This window comes from Pyrus communis, chromosome 7 (assembly GCF_041283825.1).
Source record: "Pyrus communis isolate YQ-2024b chromosome 7, ASM4128382v1, whole genome shotgun sequence".
Lineage (NCBI taxonomy): Eukaryota > Viridiplantae > Streptophyta > Magnoliopsida > Rosales > Rosaceae > Pyrus > Pyrus communis.
Window position 1 is genome coordinate 4500468 of NC_142571.1, and position 19283 is coordinate 4519750.

Here is a 19283-nt window from a genome sequence, read left to right on the forward strand (position 1 = left end):
TCTGTGGATGTGAGAAAAAAATTATAAGGAGAATACGTAATGACAGATGGAAAAGCATTCCATGAGAGAGCATGAAAATCCTGTTCTGTACCATGGGATTGCGAACAGTGCCACCCGTGTGTGGTTTTTACCTTTTCAGTATTTGACTGGCCATCCACCCATCTTTACGGTTTTACCCTTCTAGGGTTCTAACTTCTGTCTAGTCAATTAGCCATCTGCACCACCTTAGTTTAGTGCTGAGAGCAGTGCCTTCGAGCACCAGGCGAAGAAAATTGAGTTTTCACCGTAAAATCAATTAGCAATATAGGAAGTGTCCCAATTTCTTGTAAGCCATTGCATGGTCTCCCCTCTCATCAATGTGAGATTCATACTCAACGTGCCCCCTCACTTGTGGTGAATTTTCAAGCTTAATATGAGAACAACACAATGGGGTGACGTGAAGCGCGTGTGACTGTTTAACTTCACACATGAGACAATCTCCTCTGATACTATGAAAAAGGTTGAGGTTTCACCATAAAATCACTTGGTAATATCGAGAGTAGCCAAACCTCTTTAAGCCTTTGCATAATCCCTCATCTCATCAACATAGAATTCATTCTTAACACCACTAGGTCTTCCATTTTCACTTAAAATCTCAAACCTTAATGTGTCTTGTTTTAGTAATACCATCTGACTTGGACATACTCTTTAAAATAGGTGAGTCATAATAACATTGTATACATGATCAACGGTGGGTTATGTGCTTAAATACATTGTCCCCTTGTTTCCTTCTCTATTTGTTTACCAATCATCTTGCTTAGACGGTTGGATTAGTCATCACAACTCTTTTTTTTGTAGAATTATCAACAATTATTATTGGTGTAGAGTTTGCATTTCAGCGGGGTTGCCATTGTCTTTGGTTGGAAAGTGACAGTTCTAGTATTATTTCTGCTCTTCAATCGTCTAATTTTGATCCTCCTTGGCCTCTCCGTACGCAATGGTCTATTTGTTTGGATCACATTCAGAAAATGACTTTCTACGCATCTCACATATATCGCGAAGGAAATCTTGTTGCGGACAATTTTGCTTACATGGGCTTGTCTTCTCCATCTTTAACATGGCATGATTCTACTCCGATAGCAGCTTGTGCTATTTTGTTTTTAAACTATATTGGCTTGTCTGGCTTACGCTTCTCAAATTAATATGCATGTCGGCATCCATGTTCATCTCACTTTTTTTTTTCCTCCTAACTTTATGGTGTTGTTTGACTTGTTTGTTAGGTTTAGACTTTTAGGTTTAGCCTCTCTCTCTCTCTCTCTTCATTCCCTTTGAAACAATTCCCAGATTCAAAGGTTTAAACCTACAAATACTAACATGAATTACATCGTATAACAGCTCAAATTCGGCAAACTGACCAAGCACTCTAAAATCTATAATTTACATCCTATTTTGCCTCCCAACCTTGTATCAGTTAGGAGTAGGAACAACCATCTTTTCGGCTCACATGGCAAAGCTTTTCCAAGCGAATATTTGAATCAGACTCCACATTTGAACAAATCAACCAAAAGTGGTTTTTTGAAGGCGGATGGATACTTGCGAGCAATATTCGATATTTGACTTTACCACAAAGGGATTGTGGGTGCTCCTTTCACAGCTGGACATCACCATCAATCATTTCAGCTTTTATACGTACGTCTTTGATCAAATATTGGTTTACCATATATGATCCCAAAGGGAAGAAAACATAGGCCTCTTTATTTCTTATCTTTATAACAGTAATTTAGTTCTAAACAATATTTGAGGCAGTAGTTCCAACAATAATCTTTCATCTCTATTATTTTAATTAATGCATAAGTTCCCAAAAGATAAGGAGTTCTTATTTAAATTAATAAATAATTTCATGTTTAGGCATCTAATTTCTTCTTCAACTTCCTGTTTTGGCTTCTCATCATCATATTATTGTGGCCTTTGAGTTTTTATTGGGATCGCTTTGAGCCATTTTAGCTTTCTAGCTGCTGGCATCAATGTAATGACACGTTTATGAGTTTATTCAATCGAATTTATCTTCAGACAGAAAAACAAAAAGAAAAAACTAAAGTTAATAAATACAATTGACCTAATCCTAATATTGAAAATATTTTGTATTCTTAATAAAAAATGAAAATATTTTGGATAACCGTGGCTTGACACTAGTTGTTTTTAAAGAGAAAAAAAAAATAATAAAAAGATGAAAACATTTTGTAAATGCAAGCAAATTACCAAAAGAATAAGCTTGTCTCACTAGATATGATGCTACAAAACTTTAGTCCACAAATCATCTCCATAGCGTAAAATGGTAGGTTTGTGACAATATTAACCCTAACCATACCTCACAATTTTTATTTGATTACATTAGCATCCCTTGATGTTTTCCGTGTGGGTAATGTTAGGGAGACTAAATTTGTAAACTAAATAATATGTCACCAATCGTAATGAGCACATTTATTAACGTTTAAATATTAAATCAATCATCAACTTCCATGCCTTTTAGTTTCCAAAATTTTGTCTATAAATTTAATCTTTCTAGTATTATCCTTTCCGTGTTCACACAAATCCCTTGAGGTTTATAATAATACCCCTTGAAGTTTCATATTGTTTCCATGAAGCCCCTTCTGTGAAAATTTCATCCAAAAATGGATTATATCATTAAAAATTCTCCACAAATTTCTTATAGTTAATCACATAGATTTCACATAACTCCTCACATTCATTGTTTTTTTTCCACAAAACTCCCTGAGCTTTTGTAAATAAGAACTCCTAAAGTTTTAAGATGCTTTCATATATAAATCATTAATTATAATATAACATAGCATAAGTTGTTCAAGAGCTAAAACAAAATCTTTTAAAGTGAAAAAAAAAAAAAAAAAACTTTTAGCTATTGCTATTGATGCTAGAAAATGGTTAGTCATCAAAGAACTTGTGTGGACACAGGCAGTTGAAACGGGTAAGATGAACCATATCCTAAGATATAGATTGGTTCACCTGGAATCAAGCTACATCCATTGTGGTGTATTGATATTTGTGTGTGTATTACAATAGTTTTGAGTCATTACATATGTAGGGCAGCCTATTTCTCAAGGGAGGTCATGTTCGTGGCCTCATAGCAAAGGTGTTGTGGCCTCTTCCAATCCAAAAAATATATATTTATATATCTTAGTACCCGAGTCAAAATACGAATATAAATACTGTCGTTTGTTTAAAAAGAAAAAAAAAAGACAGGCATTCATATAACGATGGAATTGAAAACACCCCTTTATTTGTTTATATGACATGTAAATCTAGTTGTCCTGGGTATGATTTCCATGCAAGCAAAGATAAAAACGCGATCACTTCATGCTTCATACTTCATATCCGATTTCTAGTCCAAGTCCGACAAGACAAATGATAAAGAAAGCGGAAAGCCCTTGCAAGTTTGCAACCGAAAAACCACATTTTTACACTAAAAAGTCAATCTTAGCACTATTTACTTTACCCTTTATTTTGTCCTTATTATTAAAACTTAAAGTTTTCAAGCCATTTTCATTAGTTTTCCTTATATATATTTATATAATATAATTTATAAATAATATATAGTATTATAATATATATATACACACACACACACACATATATATATTATTTATATTTGAGTTAACATATACCATTATTACATATTCATTATTCACAACATAATATATTTAGTACAGTATAATAGTATTCACCGAACCCTATACGATATTTATTATACACCAAACATCATGTTTATAGGGTATATCAACAACCAACATCATCAATATTTTATTCAATACTCTTATTTTTGTACTCTACAAAATTCAATTGTTGTTATATTTTGTATTATTGGATGTGGTTATTTAATGACAAAACTAGTATTTATTAAATTATTGTGCATCAATTGGATGATTATAAATTTTTGATTTTTACGAAGATAGATATAACGGTTAACCTGTGACAACCCGTTCCAAATTTTACGTTTTTATTTTATTTTAAAAGCGTGTATTTACGAAAATGCCATAGAGATAAAGATTTTGACTTATGTTGACCATCATCTAGAGAGACGTATGACTTATTCTTTTAATATATTCTCATAGTACTTGTTGGTGTGAACGCATAGGCGAAAGCCGTTTGTGAGTTCGGATTATAACGGTATAGTTATGAACGTTTGAAATTGGTTATTTAAATATTTGAATTCCCACCTTGTGGGATTAGTGGACCAATTAAATTAAAGGGACAAGGAACCAATTAGAAGAGGGGAGGAAAGCCTGCAGCCAATCAGAAAGAAAGAAGAAAAAATAAATAAAAAATGGGAAAGCTTCCCGTGCACCCGTGCCCGACCTGTGTGACCACCCATTTTCCAAGGCCGATTCCGGCCAACTCCGATGGAATTTTTCGACGCCACCACCACCATCTTGAAGCTCTCATTCCCCTCTACAAAAGCCACCCAAGAACCACCTTGATTAACCACGGTATGTGGCGGTTTGATGGCCACAAAAGTTGGCGGTTCTCACGGTGCTCCGAGCACCCTTTTTTATTTTCCGGCAAATCGGTAAAGTGATGGCCGATGCCACCACTTGGGCTTTGTAGCCCATCATCCCAGGAGCAAAACCCAACCAACCTTGACCCCGTTGGACCACTGTAGAAGACGAATCGACACCGGGAAGTTTTAGGCACCCGCCGGCTTTGTGGGAAAAATTGACCATCTTCCGTCCACTTTTGGACTTCGTGGCAGGTATGAAAGTTGCTCTACTCACTGAGATCTTCATTTCTGTGAAGTTTGAGAATTTTTAGAAATAGTTGGATTTTCCGGCGAGTCGATGAGGCCGACTGCCACCCGCAGCGGCGCGTGCGGAGGCGCATGGCTAGTGGGTCGCCAATGCTATTTTTAGGCTATTTCGAATGTCTTGAATTCAGTTTTGTCATTTGAATGACGTAGGTTGATCGTTGGAATCTAAATTCGTTACGATACGTTGCTTGATAAAAATGTGAATCGACAATCCGACCGTTGGATCGTCACCAAAATTGGATACATTATAATATGTAATATTTAAAGATCATAGGAATTTATGGATCGAGAATCTGACTTATGGATCTTCCTGAATTGGATTTGTAAGTTAGTAAAATAAATGTTCACGGCCACTTGTTTTAGGCAATTGGCGGAGATCTGACTGTTGGATCGTAATGAAATTTTAATATGTTATTCTAGAAACATATTGTGGATCATTGGGGGTTGCGGATTGGAAATCTGATATGCGGATCTTCCGGGTCGAGTTATACAGGGGTGTAGACCTTACCGTCGATCTTTGATCGACTGTTGACTTGTGGTCAATGGATCTCAAACTATTTTAGAATGCCCTTAAGGTTGTGTTTTATGTGAATTACGTATTTTACGGATAAGAGTTCTGAGATGTGATTTGATAATTGGTCACAGGGACCAATCATTCAGGACGTCTCGATGCGTGCGCTAGAGAATCATAGCGTGGACTCCAATGAGTGGATCTTTTCTTTTTTATCGTACATATTATTGAGAGTTCTATTGACACTTTTAAATTGATTAGGTATATTACCTTCATATATAATTATTGTGAATGCTTGAAGTACTATATGAAATACGAATGGCTTGATCCCTGTTTAGGGTACATAGGCAGTCTAACGAGACGTTAGATGCAGCCATAATATATTTGAGACAAAAGCCTTATTTGGGAAATTGAGTAACGTGAAGGAAATTGGTAAAGACAAGTTTTAGTTTTGTGAATTAGTTAGTTAAATTAGTGTTAATTGGGTTGTCATGGATAATTATCCCTGAAAATAAGTAGTTCGGGAGTAGGGCGTTATTGATTGTACATTTCACACCGTATTGTTTATAATTGAAAATGTTACGACATGGTTGAGTATTAGATTGCATCATGGTATATCCATATGTATATTACTTGCATATAATTATTGGGAATACTTTCAAGTGCAAAGGTGAACACAGGACACCTAGGTAAGTTCAGGTGAGTTTATGATATTAGTTGAATCAATTGCGTTATAGCATGACTACATTTATGTGTTAGGCAACTCCGATATTGTCGTACTGGTTGCCATGAGTTACACATGTTATATTGAGATGCATTGAAAGCTCATAAACCTGCACCCCGGTGTTAGTGCTCCCGCCTGTGGCCAGGGCACAGTCCTTCACGTGATGTTCACCTCTCGCACCTTACGCTCACCTTAGACTCAAGGTAGGTGCACAGGCTTGTCATACAGACCACTATAGGTGGTTCCGACTCGTAGGTGACCCACGATTATTCGCCCAGTCTTCACGTGATCGTAGCACTTGAGCATACTTATTTACACCCAGTCCTGTCGTACATACCACTAGAGGTGGTTCCAACTCGTGTGCAGGGATGTTTGATGAGCTATAGATTAAGTCGTTCAGGTCACTATAGGTGACTCTCGACTTGTATGCTAGTATTGATTGATGAGATATGGATACCTGCACCCCAATGTTAGTGCTCCCGCCCGTGGTCAGGGCACAGTTCTTCACGTGATGTTCACCTTCCGCACCTTACGCTCACCTTGGACTCAAGGTAGGTGCACATGTCTGTCGTACAGACCACTATAGATGGTTCCGACTCGTAGGTGACCCGCGATTATTCGCCCAGTCTTCACGTGATCGCAGCACTTAAGCGTACTTATTTACACCCAGTCTTGTCGTACAGACCACTAGAGGTGGTTCCGACTCGTGTGCAGGGATACTTGATGAGATATGGATAAGTCGTATAGGTCACTAGAGATGACTCCCGACTTATATGTTAGTATTGATTGATGAGATATGAGTACAATCGTACGGGTCACGTTAGGTGAGTCTATGAACATGGCATACTCGTGGTTTTGGCCATTTTTGAGCATAGTTGGATATATATATATATATATATATATATATATATATATATATGTTGTATTGTCCTATAGAAAATGATAAGGGAATTACAGTGAAGGGTTATTACTGATAGAAAGGTAATAGTTTTGGGAAGCTTGGTTTTACTGTTTACTCACACTTTTTGTTTTGTACCCCCTTCAGGTTTTAACTGCTGAGTTCGTATCGACGAGGATATATGGCTAATCTTAGTATTGGTGGCTACTTTTAAGGGTATGATTCTTACCCACATTACTGAACTTTACTTATGCTCTGACATCGCGTGTGAAATGGGTTCGCTCCCACTCGTAGTGCACTCTGGTATTTAGACACTGTTAGATTCAAATTTATACACATTTTATACACTATCACACTTTATGGCTTCGTCACCTTCCAGATCTCGGCCAACACAGCTCGATTTGGGGTTCTAGTGGACATTCCGGGTCGGGGTGTGTCATAATCGATGGGAAATCCGTTATCCGGTGGATATGGTTATGGATAATTCTCGATGGTTAATTTGTAATTATGGATACGGTTAATTTTCTTGGTTATGAGGAAGGTTACAGCATTTTCATCCCCAAATCGAATCGTTGTCATCCCTATGTATATAAGAAAATATACAAAAACATAAGTGTACTAAAATGTTTACCAAAATATTGTCTTTATTGTATGAGATACTTATAAAAAATTGGTGATGGTAAATACCTCCAACTAAAGCCAATTGATTTGAATTTCAAATGATATTAAAATTTACAATATTTTACCTAAAATGTAATTCTGGACACCATAAAATTTAAAAAGAAAGGGACATTAAATGCATATGCTAGATTAAATATAATCTAAGGATTAAAATCAACTTTTGATCTTGTATAAGACATTTTTCTAAACTTTATCTTCTTTAAAGATTAAAATCTAGTTTTCTAAAAAAATTATATACTCCGACATTTATTGTTTTAGTCAATTAAAAGGTTGAGGTTGTTGTAACTCGAGTAATTAATAACGTTATTCTATATGCAAACTGTGTATCAAAAAAGAAAAATATAGGGTTTTTTAGTGTTGTATAAATGCAATTTGTGCTGCTGAAGAAAGATGAATGCAAATTTGTGCCGAAAAGCAATTATTTATTTGATTACTTCTAGTGCTGAACGTAATAATTCACAATTTCTGGTATCTTTAATAGTTTTGAAATATTCTAATTTGAAATGACGTTATCATGCCACTTAGTCACCGCATAAAATGTTTAGTTGTTGAGCTAATGCTGGGTTATGCCAGTTGGCGAAGGCATGGTATCCATCCTTTGTGTCCAAGTTCAAATAGCCTGTGCAATTTGGGGATGATCGGAGATAGTCGGAAACTCAGGTTTCCGTTCATTGAAACTAGAGCATGTGGTGGTGCGTGGGGGACTTTTGCCAATTGGATTTTTGGACAATGAGATGTCCTCAATGTTCTGGATCTGGTTCCAAGGTCCATTTGTTGAACATGATACAACGGTTCGATTACTTTGATTTAAAGGAAATTGTACTAGCATTCGAATTTAGTTGATGGCAATCCAACCGTTGGATCGGTATGAAATTTTATATGTTATCATGCGTAGTATATGAGGACTGTAGAGACTTACAGATCGAAAATCTGATGTACGAATCTTTCGCATTGAAAAATCTTAGATTGTAGACTCTTGTACGATAGTCGATAATCCAACTATTCGATTGTCATCAAATTTTAGTATGTTATTGTACGTATTAGTTAAGGACCTTAGGAATCTACGGATCGGAAATCCGATATACGGATTTTTCAGATTGAAGGAAATTGTAGATTATTTACCTTTGCAGTAGACGAAGATCTGCCTGTTCGATCATTATGAATTATCATATGTTGTTGTAGGTATCATTTAAGAACCTTAGAAATTTACAAATCGAAAATCCAACATCCGTATCTTTCCAAATTGAATTTGTAAGTTTGTTGAATTTATCAAATTATATTCTATATATACTAAAGCTCAGCGGATTGACACTGTTCATTAACAGTGCCGTTCCGGTTTCGTCCCTCATTTTCTTCATGGTTTTTCGGCTTTAGTGGGATTGTGCAATAAATTGTCCATTTTGCCCTTCATGATACGTGGTGCGCGTGCGTGGATATCGGCTTATCTAGGGAAGATGCTGGAAGCATCTTTCATTTCTCTCTTTCCTCTTCTTTTCTTCTCTCTGCTTTTCCGTTTCTCTTCGTGTTTGTCTGTGTTTCTGTGTGTGTCACGCTGTTTTCATCGGGATCCGATCGTTTAGAGGGGTGGTTGGACTGTTTTTTTCCCGCTGATTTCGGCGGAGGAATCGCAATGGTTTGGCTGCTTTGGTTGGTAAGAAAAATTTTCAATTGGTTGTTGTAAAATTTGATTCATGCTAAGTGTTCTCTTTATTTTTTTTTTTGCTGATTTGCATGTGGATCTTTTTTCTGATTTCGTTTTTGGGTGCCGCAAACCTATATGTTCCAATTTTAGGGTTTTGTTGTGGGAGTTTGCAAACGCTTTCTAGATCTGGTATATAACTTATCTTTAAGCATTTTTTTAAAAATAATTTTTGCGTTTTAACTAAAATTGAAAGATTGCCGACGAATGGATATGGCTACGGTTATATAATTTATCTTTAACCTTTTTTTAATAATTTTTGTGTTTTAATTAAAATTTTAAAATTGTTGAGGAAGGGATATGGCTGCGGTTTAAGGTTTAGACTAATTAATTTTATTGTTGTTCAGGTTTTTTTTTGGGCAAATTTTTGGGTTTGGTTGTTCTGATTATCTGTGGTTTGATTTTTGTCCGGAATTTAAAAGAAGAAAAATGGCCATGATTAACTTTTGGGTTTTCTTTGTCTGTTCTGCATTTTAAAGTTTGAATTATGGATTTTTTTTGTGTTTCGGCATATGCCCTTATTGGAATTTTGTGATTTGAGAATCGTAGAAGTTAGTAGCACTTCAAAACCCGTTAAATGGGATGAGAATTAGAGTGATTTGAAATCGGCGAGCAAGGAATTGCAGGTGGTAGTGATACTGGTAATGGTGAGGATAGTATGATGATAACACAAATTCGCTATTTTGCATAGTTGTGAAGATTGCTGTTTTTTTTTTGTTCTTCATTTTGATTTTTCATTTTTGTATTTTTGAACAGGTGGTGTTTTGGTTTTTCATTCCTTCTCATCACTTCTACAAGAGGTTAGTTTTCTTTTCTTCATTTAAAGAGTGTTTAAAGAAAAGTTGTATGTAATTGATTTTCTGCTATAATATTTTGAAATTCCTTATTTGTATATATAACATGGATTGCTCAGGTTAGGTAGCAGAGGATGGAGGTGAGAAATCCAATTTGGAAAGATATGCTGAGAGGTTTACAAAACACCTTTGAAGCTGTGGGTGATGATTGTTCTGTTTAAAAGTAGGAATTTTTTAATTTTTCATGGAATCGATGTTTTGTTATGACAATTTATAATGGATTGCTTGGACAAGTACAGGGTGTTTGGGATTGAAAAGTTGGGAGAGGCCACAGATGGGTTCAGAGAGAGTAGCTTGATTAAGGGGTCTGTGTATAAAGGTTTCATTAATGGAGATTTCTATGCCATCAAGAAGATGAAGTGGAACGCGTGTAAGGAGCTCAAGATCTTATAAAAGGTATTTTCACCTTCTTCTTCTTCTTTTTTCCCTGTGTGTTTGTTTTTTAACTTTTGGGTATTTGGTAAAGCTTTCTTCTTTTGCGTAGTACACCATTTGTGGACTTAATTTTGGCTGTTTGATAATTTCCTTTCCAAAATTCTGATTATGTTTATTGTTCTGTCAGTCATTACATTCTTTATAAGTACACTGAATTCACATTGTATTTCAATAAATTTTAAACGCTTTGTCTACACTCTTAAATTGTTTTACTTACAAATGTGTTGATATTTGTAATTACTGAATCAAATGATCACCATTCCATTTAGCAGAAAAAAAAAAGTCCAACATTAATTATTCTTATCATTCACAGATGTGTGTTTCTCAAGCTTTGTTCTATGCAAATTTAAATGTACTTGACACTCACTTCAGGATGATTGGCATTGATCAAATAAGGTAACCAAATTCTTATTATTGGTCATTCAATACCTTTTCTCTTTGCTAAGTTTTTTTTCACCCCTCTTAGAACTTATTAACTTTGATATGCTTCAAGTTATTCCTTGCTATAGAACCCATCTCAACTGCTTTCAAAATAATCAGATGCTCTCTTACATAATTATTGAATTTTCGCAAGAAAGTGATTTATTTATTTTTATATTTAGGCAGGCAAGAGAAAAGGGATTGACAAAGCAGAAAGTTTTAGAGAAAGTTAGAAAGCGTCAGGTAATAATCGTGAATGTATTTTGGGTTATTCTTCTTTTCATAGGCTCAAAATGCAGTGCTTATTTTGTGGTTGATAATTTTTTTGAAAGGTATTAAGATAGCTTCTTTTGTCAAATTTTCCTTCCTTTTTGGTTAATGGTGGGAATAATACAGGTAAAAAAAAAAACTGCATGTTTCAAAGGAAAAAATACACTAACGCACACTGGAAATATCTGGAGGTATTGGCAAATCTCACTTTGTATATAAATGCTTCACAATTCATGGAAAACCACATGACTCCTGAAAATGATAGTAGCAAATATGATGTATTGAGACTAATATTTTAATAACACGTTTCTTAGGGTGTAAGAGTTATGCCAGTATGTGTAGTTTACCTTGGGTGTACATTTGTGTTACAATACTTAAAAATAACACCTTATTTCGTGGATGAATTTATTTCTACTCTTCATTTAGGCATTGAACCTGATACAATCTTAACATATTGATAGACTAGAAGTAGATATCTGTTTTGTATTCTCCACACTTCTGTCTAACTTCTTCTTGAGTGATAGTTTAGTTAATTTCTTATTACTTTCTTGCACGTTACATATGGCTTATATGAAGTAGGAGTCTGGTGATAGGAATTATCGGGTATCCGCAATAATGAGAATGCAAAGTAATAGGTTTGTCATTTTTTATTTATATTAATTTCTTATTGTTTTGTAGATTAATAATTATGCGACTGATTATATTTTATTGTGTTAATGTATAGCAAAATAGAGTGAGAGTGAAGAATGAATAAGGGTAAGATTTTCAAGCTATCCAAGGGCTTTAGTATAATAAAATGTCTCGACAATTTTACCTTAATTTTTCCTATTTACTTTTAAAAAAATTTAGCCTCTCAAATCCATTTTGTGCATTAGTTTTAAATTTTCGCTTTAATCTCATTAGTTTGATTCTAATTCAATAAATTTATGTAACATACAGTTTTCTATTAGAAAAATAATTGACCTTTGAATACAAGATGTAGACTAGCAGGTCAAAAGATCAACCTTTTCCTATCTCTAAATGCTGATTCCTCTCTATTCAACAGAGTAATTCCTTTTTATTTTCAAGCCTTGAATTTTATAAACTATTACATTTTAAAAGTGTAAGTTGATGATTACATCTGTCCATTTCTTGAAAAAAATTAAATTATCAGATGATGTCTCATGATACCAACTCCCCTTACTAGGGCATTATGAATCCAGTCGAATGTAACCTTCTCATTCCCTTTTCCCAACATTTAGAATAATTTTTTTTATCATGCATATTACCGTTCTTCATTCTAGATTTGATTCGTTTAGTATTAAAGCTGATGCAAGGATTAATATCTCATTGTACCACTGCAGCTATTACCACAGTTGTCACAATTGCAGAGATGCTCAAAACCAATAGATTTGCTGTTGAGAAAAGTAAGACATCTACTTTTATTTTCTTCCTTTCAAAATGAAACAATCAAATTAATAAGTGTGGAATATCATGTTTATGACGTCTAACTTATCAAGAAAAAACTTTACATGTGCAATTATTAAAAGATATCTAATTGCGTAACAATTAGTTTTTTGGGCTAGGGTTTTCGAGTTATTTCACCATTCTCTCTCTCTCTCTTCTCTTTATTTTTTTTAATTACATGTAATAGTTTATGGTCAATATGATTCCGTATCTATTTGATTAATTATATTCTTAGATTACGTAGGAAGAGTAGCAAGTAGCAATGATGATGCTTTTTAAGTCAGTTACTCTTCTTATTACAGACAAAGTCATTGGGATAATAGCCTTGCATATAACATCCTTTCAGAAGCAATCCATATGTCCATATTGGTAAGCATCGTTTTCCTATTTTTCTTTTATTATATATTTTCGAAGTGTAGTATTTTGACCAACAATTTGTTATTACAAGGGAATTAGATTTTTTATACGTAAACAATTTTTTTGAAGTGTTAATTAAAATGGTTAATTGATGGGTATTACTTACCTATGCATATTCTTGCTTAGTATTAACTATGCACATGCATATTCATGTTATACTAAGTATAATGTTCACTGTCATTCACCTAATCACCGGATATTTAACAATATTTTTTTCTTTCCATTTTTTCTCGCTGAAGTGTTAAGCATCAAGCAATATAAACTTAATACAAATTTGGTTTTTTCATCGTTAATCTACTCATGCTGGGGATAATTTGAGCTTTTACATTCTTTTGAACATTTTTCATATTTAACTTGCAGGATCAATGTCATTATACACTTTTCTGCAACTGTTTGTTTGTCTTTCTCCCTTCCTTTGTGTAATTTTAGTCAATTGAACCACTCTTTTTAACTTAAGATTGAACTGAACTGCTAAGAACTTAGTTAAATAAAAGTTTACATTGGTTTGATGACATTTAGGTGTTCAGTGTTAAGTGCATGATTATTAGGTCCACGACCATTAGATACATGATCTTTCATATGTTTTTACTATAACATATCATAATCCCGCAGCATCGCGCGGGTAGCACTTTCTAGTACATATACTAAACCCTAGTTTTTCGGTACTGTTTTGCACTGTTAATAAAAGTGAAATGTCGGAAACGCCCTTATTCTCTTCTCCGTTCTCCTTTGTTTTTCCTCCTTGGCACAGTGGATTTACTTATTTGTCCATGCTGCCCACGCGTCGATCATCGTCGACTGCTCCTTCCGTTTCCACTTATTTCTCTCACAAGGCTGGGCTTTTCATTTGCTTCCGGTCGTCCTCCATTTGCTACACGAACTCCAGTTCTCTCTCCCTATTTTGCACGAACCAGAACATATGCTCTCTATCTGTTCCGATTCGAAGAAATTCCTCAAGGGTTGTTCATGTTGTTCTCCTCACAACAAAACCAAAATTCCTTGAATTCGCCTCATCCAAGTCCAATTCCACTCTGCCATACCCAGGAAAGCTTGCCTCCATTCTGATTTGAAGAAATTTTAAACCCAGAAAGCTTGGGTTTCCTGGTGAGTTCTCGGACATATTTGTTTCGGTTTCGTTTTTGGGTTCTCTTTTTTTTTTCAAATTTTTGGGATTTTAATTTTTAAAATCTGGGTTTTTTGGTTCAATGGTTTGGTCCGTCTTATTGGCCTTCTCACCAAAGATCTCTGCCATCACTGTTCCACCAAACTCGCCAATAGCGTCCGCTCTTTCGAACCAGGTACGACTTCTTTCACTTTCTGTTTGTGTTCGGAAAAATGTAAGGCTCGAAAGTGTGTAGAGTTGTAGAAATAAAAAAAAAAAGAAAAAAAGTCTCAATCTTTATGTTGTCCTGTACACAAAGAAATTGAATTTTTGATTTTGTGTTTCGGCATACCCTTACTGGAATTTTGTGATTTGGAAATTATAGAAGTTAGTACCCAGATAAAATTTCAGATTGGGGTTTTGAACATTGTTCTAGGTTATGGATTAGAACAAAAAGTTAGCTTCTAGAAGAGACTTAAAGTTATGTAGTTTTCAGTGTATAAATTGGCTTTTAAACATTGTTCTCGGTTATGGGTTATTACCAAAGATTTACCTTCAAGAAAAATCACATTTGATTTATAAGAGGAGATCTTTGAAAATGAGGTATCAGCTGGCCATGATTCATCGTTATCTTAGAAGAATGGACGCCCTGACATATTTCTTAAACAATAATGCGTGACTTTTAAGCGGACAATTTCACCTTTTGTTTTCATGTCAAATCAACTTGCCTCACATATATGGTTCTGTTGTTAACATATATATTTTCTTCCAGTGGTTCTCAACAATGCTTTTATGTTACACCAGGGAAAATCTATTTGACGATGGGAATCATCTGAATCAGTTCTTGGATGATGATCCAACAATATCTCATTCATGGTTTGGATAGTTATTAAGAATATGATGGGATAATCGAGTTGAGTTCATGAATTAAACTAGGTCGGGTTAATTACACTTTCGCAGATATCTTTTTAACTTAATGTCAATTACTTGACGTTTATCATAGGCTTTATGTCCACAAAAACTTTTTGTTTTTTATATTAATGCTTTAGCAGTTCCCGTTGTCTACTCTATTCATGTATAAATTGTATCTATAATTTCAAAATACATGTTATTCATGAGAATGTATGATATTTATAAAATACTTTATGTTAGAGTCTAATTCTTTTTCCCTTCCCTTCACTGCAGTCCCCGCAAAAGTACTTGCAGACTTGCAGCAGATGCAAACTCGGTACATAACTAAAATTGTTTAATATCAGGTCTTTCTTGGTTAGTGATTCTGGTATAGCTGATTAATTTGAATATCAATTATGTGTTTTGTGCTTCTGGGTTTGTGCTTAGAGCATTGTATTTTCTATATGTAAATTTTCTCCTTCAGTTCTATATGCATGTAGTTTCTCCCTTTTTCGTCTCAAGTATTTGGTTGGTTTTATTTAATAATTTTCTCGAATATAGAGAATCTTTGCACCAATATATTATTCTTGGATTTCCTGATGATTTCAAAATGAAATGTTTGCCAACAGTGTCACATGGTATCATGGATTGCTCCAAAAAGTCTCAAAAGACGTGGAGAGATTTGTGACATAGCTCCGACTATGCGAACGATGAAGCTAGAAAACAATGGTGCAGAAATTGCTGTTTGTTCTTGCTAAGGTTTGTAATCCGATGACTAATAAGTATGTTCCCATATTCGGCATTTCAAATATGTCTAGAAATAATGTTATTTTTACATAAGTTAGGTTTTCCATTTTTCACTTCTTGCTATGTTATTTCTTTTTGAGCAAACTATTTCAATCACCCTTCCAAGTTTGGAAATTCTTGAGTTGTGCAAATTGTACATTAGAGGGAATCCCTTGATATATTTTAGTTAGTTCTTACTAAAATTCGTGCAAAATGTTTTTGTTATCTTGAAGTAAAAACCTTTCTAAGGTTGTAATTGGTTTTTCACGTGTGTAAATAATGTGTATCATGTATATACATCATAACTTTCTACGTGTTTTATATGGTTTAGAAACCCGCAACAACGCGCGGGTACTAATAGCTAGTTATATATACTAAAACTCAGTTCCCTAACACTGTTCATTAACAGTGAACTCCACAGAATGCCCCAAAATTGCTCTTGGTTGTCCGGGTTTTCCACTTTTTGGCCTGTGAAATGGCGTCTATCATCGCTGATCCTTCTCCTTAGATTTCTTCGTTGCTTTTTCTTTCCATTCGCTTCTCTCTCTCCATCCTCAGCTTCTGCAAATTGTCTAATGTTTTTTCTCTTCCACGCTGGTGTTGTTCTTGGTGTCCACCCTTTGCAAGTTTCTCTGTCCGATTATTCACCTTTGTTTTTCTTCCGGAAAATTGCTCGATTCATGAATGGTGGAGGGGCTACAGATTTCTGCCTTTTTCAATTCGATTGAAATCTGTTTTTTGCTTGCGTAGTCTAACGTGTTCGGGTGATTTTTGCATTTTTTTTAGCGTATGTGATTTCGTTTTTTAGGTGGTTCTCAATTGGATTCCACAGTAAAACCCAGAAACTTAGAGGTATGAAAATTTCAATTTTTTTGGATTCTTAATTTATTTTCAGTGTTAATTTTTGATTTATTTTCAGTATTAATTCCTGAATAAATTATTATTTTTGATAAACCCAGTTAGAATCTGATCTGGGTTTTGCTTCGATTCCATAGTAAAAACCTTGAAACTTAAAGGCATGAGGCACCTCCACGCCTCCCAATCTGCCGACGTTAGAGCGCTCACCACATGTTCGTCATTAATCCTCAAACAGTTGAACCCACTTCTCTCCGTATGCGTTTGCACTGTCGCACAATCTGTATGTCGTTAGAAACTACTTGAGCAGCCGTGATCTCAGGTGATTTACTCTTTTGTGTGTATTGGGTTGGTGAGTTATTGATAAAATCTGAAATGACTTAGATTTGATTTGGGTTTTGCATGTTTGTAGTTTTTAAAATTATGGTTTGTTTTTGGGACTGGAATTTGGATTATACATGATTTAAAAAAATTTCATATATATCTGATTTGAGTTTAATTCGGGAAAATTATTATCTATGTTGTATATTTCGAAACTCAGTTATTGGTTGAATACACTCATTGGTTGAAGCCTGAAAGTAAAAGACTGCTCCAAGGCAAGGGAGAAGTGTCGCTTCTTCAGTGTTGGGAAGCTTTCTTTAAATAATGGTGTCAATGACCCTGAGTTGGTCTGTTTTGGTTTTGGTTATTTTTTTTCAATTGGTTTGGGATTTTTTTATGTTTGGAGTTTTTTGTTGTAATATTGTTTTCAATTCATCTGGAATTCAGTTTATGTTATGGGTTGCCATGTTTCTGCATTTAATTTGGTGTTTGGATGTTTATGTTATAGTTGTCATCGATTTTCTTAAAGAATTAATCCAAGTGATGATGCCATTTTTGATATATGTTTAAATGTTAACACTTTACAGATTTTCAGATTTTCACTTTAAAGAAAATCTTTTAAAGTGAAAACAAAAAAAAAAAAACTTTTAGCTATTGCTATTGATGCTAGAAAATGGTTAGTCATCAAAGAACTTGTGTGGACACAAGTAGTTGAAACAGGTCATTGATTTTCTTAAAGAATTAATCCAAGTGATGATGCCATTTTTGATATATGTTTAAATGTTAACACTTTACAGATTTTCAGTTTCTAAACAATGAGATGATTTTCTTAAAGAATTAATCCAAGTGATGATGCGACTGTTCAAAGTGCTTTTGTCATTAAGGTGAGTGATTTTTGTTTTTTGCTTTTAGCCTTTTGTGATTAAGAAAGTTTAGTCATTTGTTTACCGACTTATTAATTGGTGAGAAGATGAAACATTTTGCTGCTGGTTGCTAACAAAGTAATACAATCTCACAAAAGAGTTTTCGTTTTTTTTCTTTGTTTGCTTGAATTATGTATTGTTTTTTTATAAAAAAAATCGTATATAGTTTTGGAAATTTTTATTTGGTTAGAGAAAGGGGAAGAATATAGGAAGAGGAGAATTACATGCTTTAATAAAAATGCTGCATTCTTATTTGTGTAATTGGATACAGGGTTGAAAAAGGAGTTGAGTGCTGTTGTTTGTGTCTTCATAGTTTCGTCAAGATTTGAAAAACACTGAAAAGATATTAAACTTATGGATGGAAGTAAAGCAAACAAAATTTTAACAAAAAATGCGACTGGGATGAGAGAGTATTGTAAGAGTTCATTATGGTAAAATATTGTTGTGCATGACAGTATTAAATAATCAGTTTGATAAATTAAAATGGTGTGATTAAATAAGATTATCTGTTGGGTGTACCTATATATGCTTAATAAATTGTTAATGAGTTTTCAATTTCATGTTATTATTTGCTCCGATGATTTTGTTTCGGTTTTGTATGTTTAAAATTGTCATGCTCTATGTATTTGAGAATTTTTTTTTTTTTAATTTAAATTTTATTTCTGTGTATGGTCCAGTAAACTTCTGGTTCCCTAATCATTTGACTTAATTTTATTTCCACTTCTAAAAGTTTTTCCTGTAATTTTCTGTCATAAAAGGATTGTTTTGTTGCAAAAAGCAAGGCCAATTTGTTTAGGGCTTGAAGATTTCTACATTCACCAGGTTTATCTTCGACTTCAGGTACTTTGTTCCATTAACAACTTAAAGTCAGCTGCAACCACACAGTTTGGTTATGATTGGGTAAAATAAGCTGATTATCTGCCTATTTCATGAGGATATCAATAGGGACTATCTACCCAATCTTTTGTGTGTAAATAGTATGTAAATACACATCAAATATTATCTTTTGTATGTAAATTTGTAAAAGATGTGAATATTAGAACGATGGCAATAGAACTGCCAATTCATATCGTTGTAAATAGATTTCTGTATGTATATAAATAGTATTGCATATCGTGTGTATTTAGAATTTTCTGCATGTTTTATATAGTTTTAAAATCCGCAGCATCGTGCGGGCACTATTGCTACTCATTTCCTAGGCTTGAAGAATTTCAAAGTTGAGCAAAAGTACGAGTTGCTCCTTTAGACAAAG

The 19283-nt window shown here is 34.2% G+C and overlaps 1 protein-coding gene across 6 annotated transcripts in view; it reads left to right on the forward strand.

Moving 5' to 3' along the window:
- Positions 1-8890: 8890 nt before the first annotated feature.
- Positions 8891-19283, forward strand: part of LOC148695481 (lysM domain receptor-like kinase 4) — a 45653-nt gene continuing 35260 nt past the window's right edge. Inside the window, exons 1-13 of one of the 6 annotated variants that reach the window (XM_088697718.1) lie at positions 8956-9263; positions 10068-10111; positions 10225-10245; positions 10405-10561; positions 10914-10996; positions 11219-11263; positions 11870-11925; positions 12015-12046; positions 12634-12696; positions 13039-13105; positions 13514-13788; positions 16298-16784; positions 16928-17109. In XM_088697718.1, coding sequence (XP_088553844.1) covers positions 9243-9263; positions 10068-10111; positions 10225-10245; positions 10405-10558 — 240 coding nt within the window. In that variant the 5' untranslated portion in view covers positions 8956-9242 and the 3' untranslated portion in view covers positions 10559-10561; positions 10914-10996; positions 11219-11263; ... (5 more) ...; positions 16298-16784; positions 16928-17109. Of the gene's footprint in view, positions 9959-10067; positions 10112-10224; positions 10329-10404; positions 10562-10913; positions 10997-11218; positions 11264-11869; positions 11926-12014; positions 12047-12633; positions 12697-13038; positions 13106-13513; positions 13789-16297; positions 16785-16927; positions 17110-19283 lie in introns of those variants that run through there. The other 5 variants (XM_088697722.1, XM_088697719.1, XM_088697720.1 and 2 more) reach the window with 5 other exon arrangements.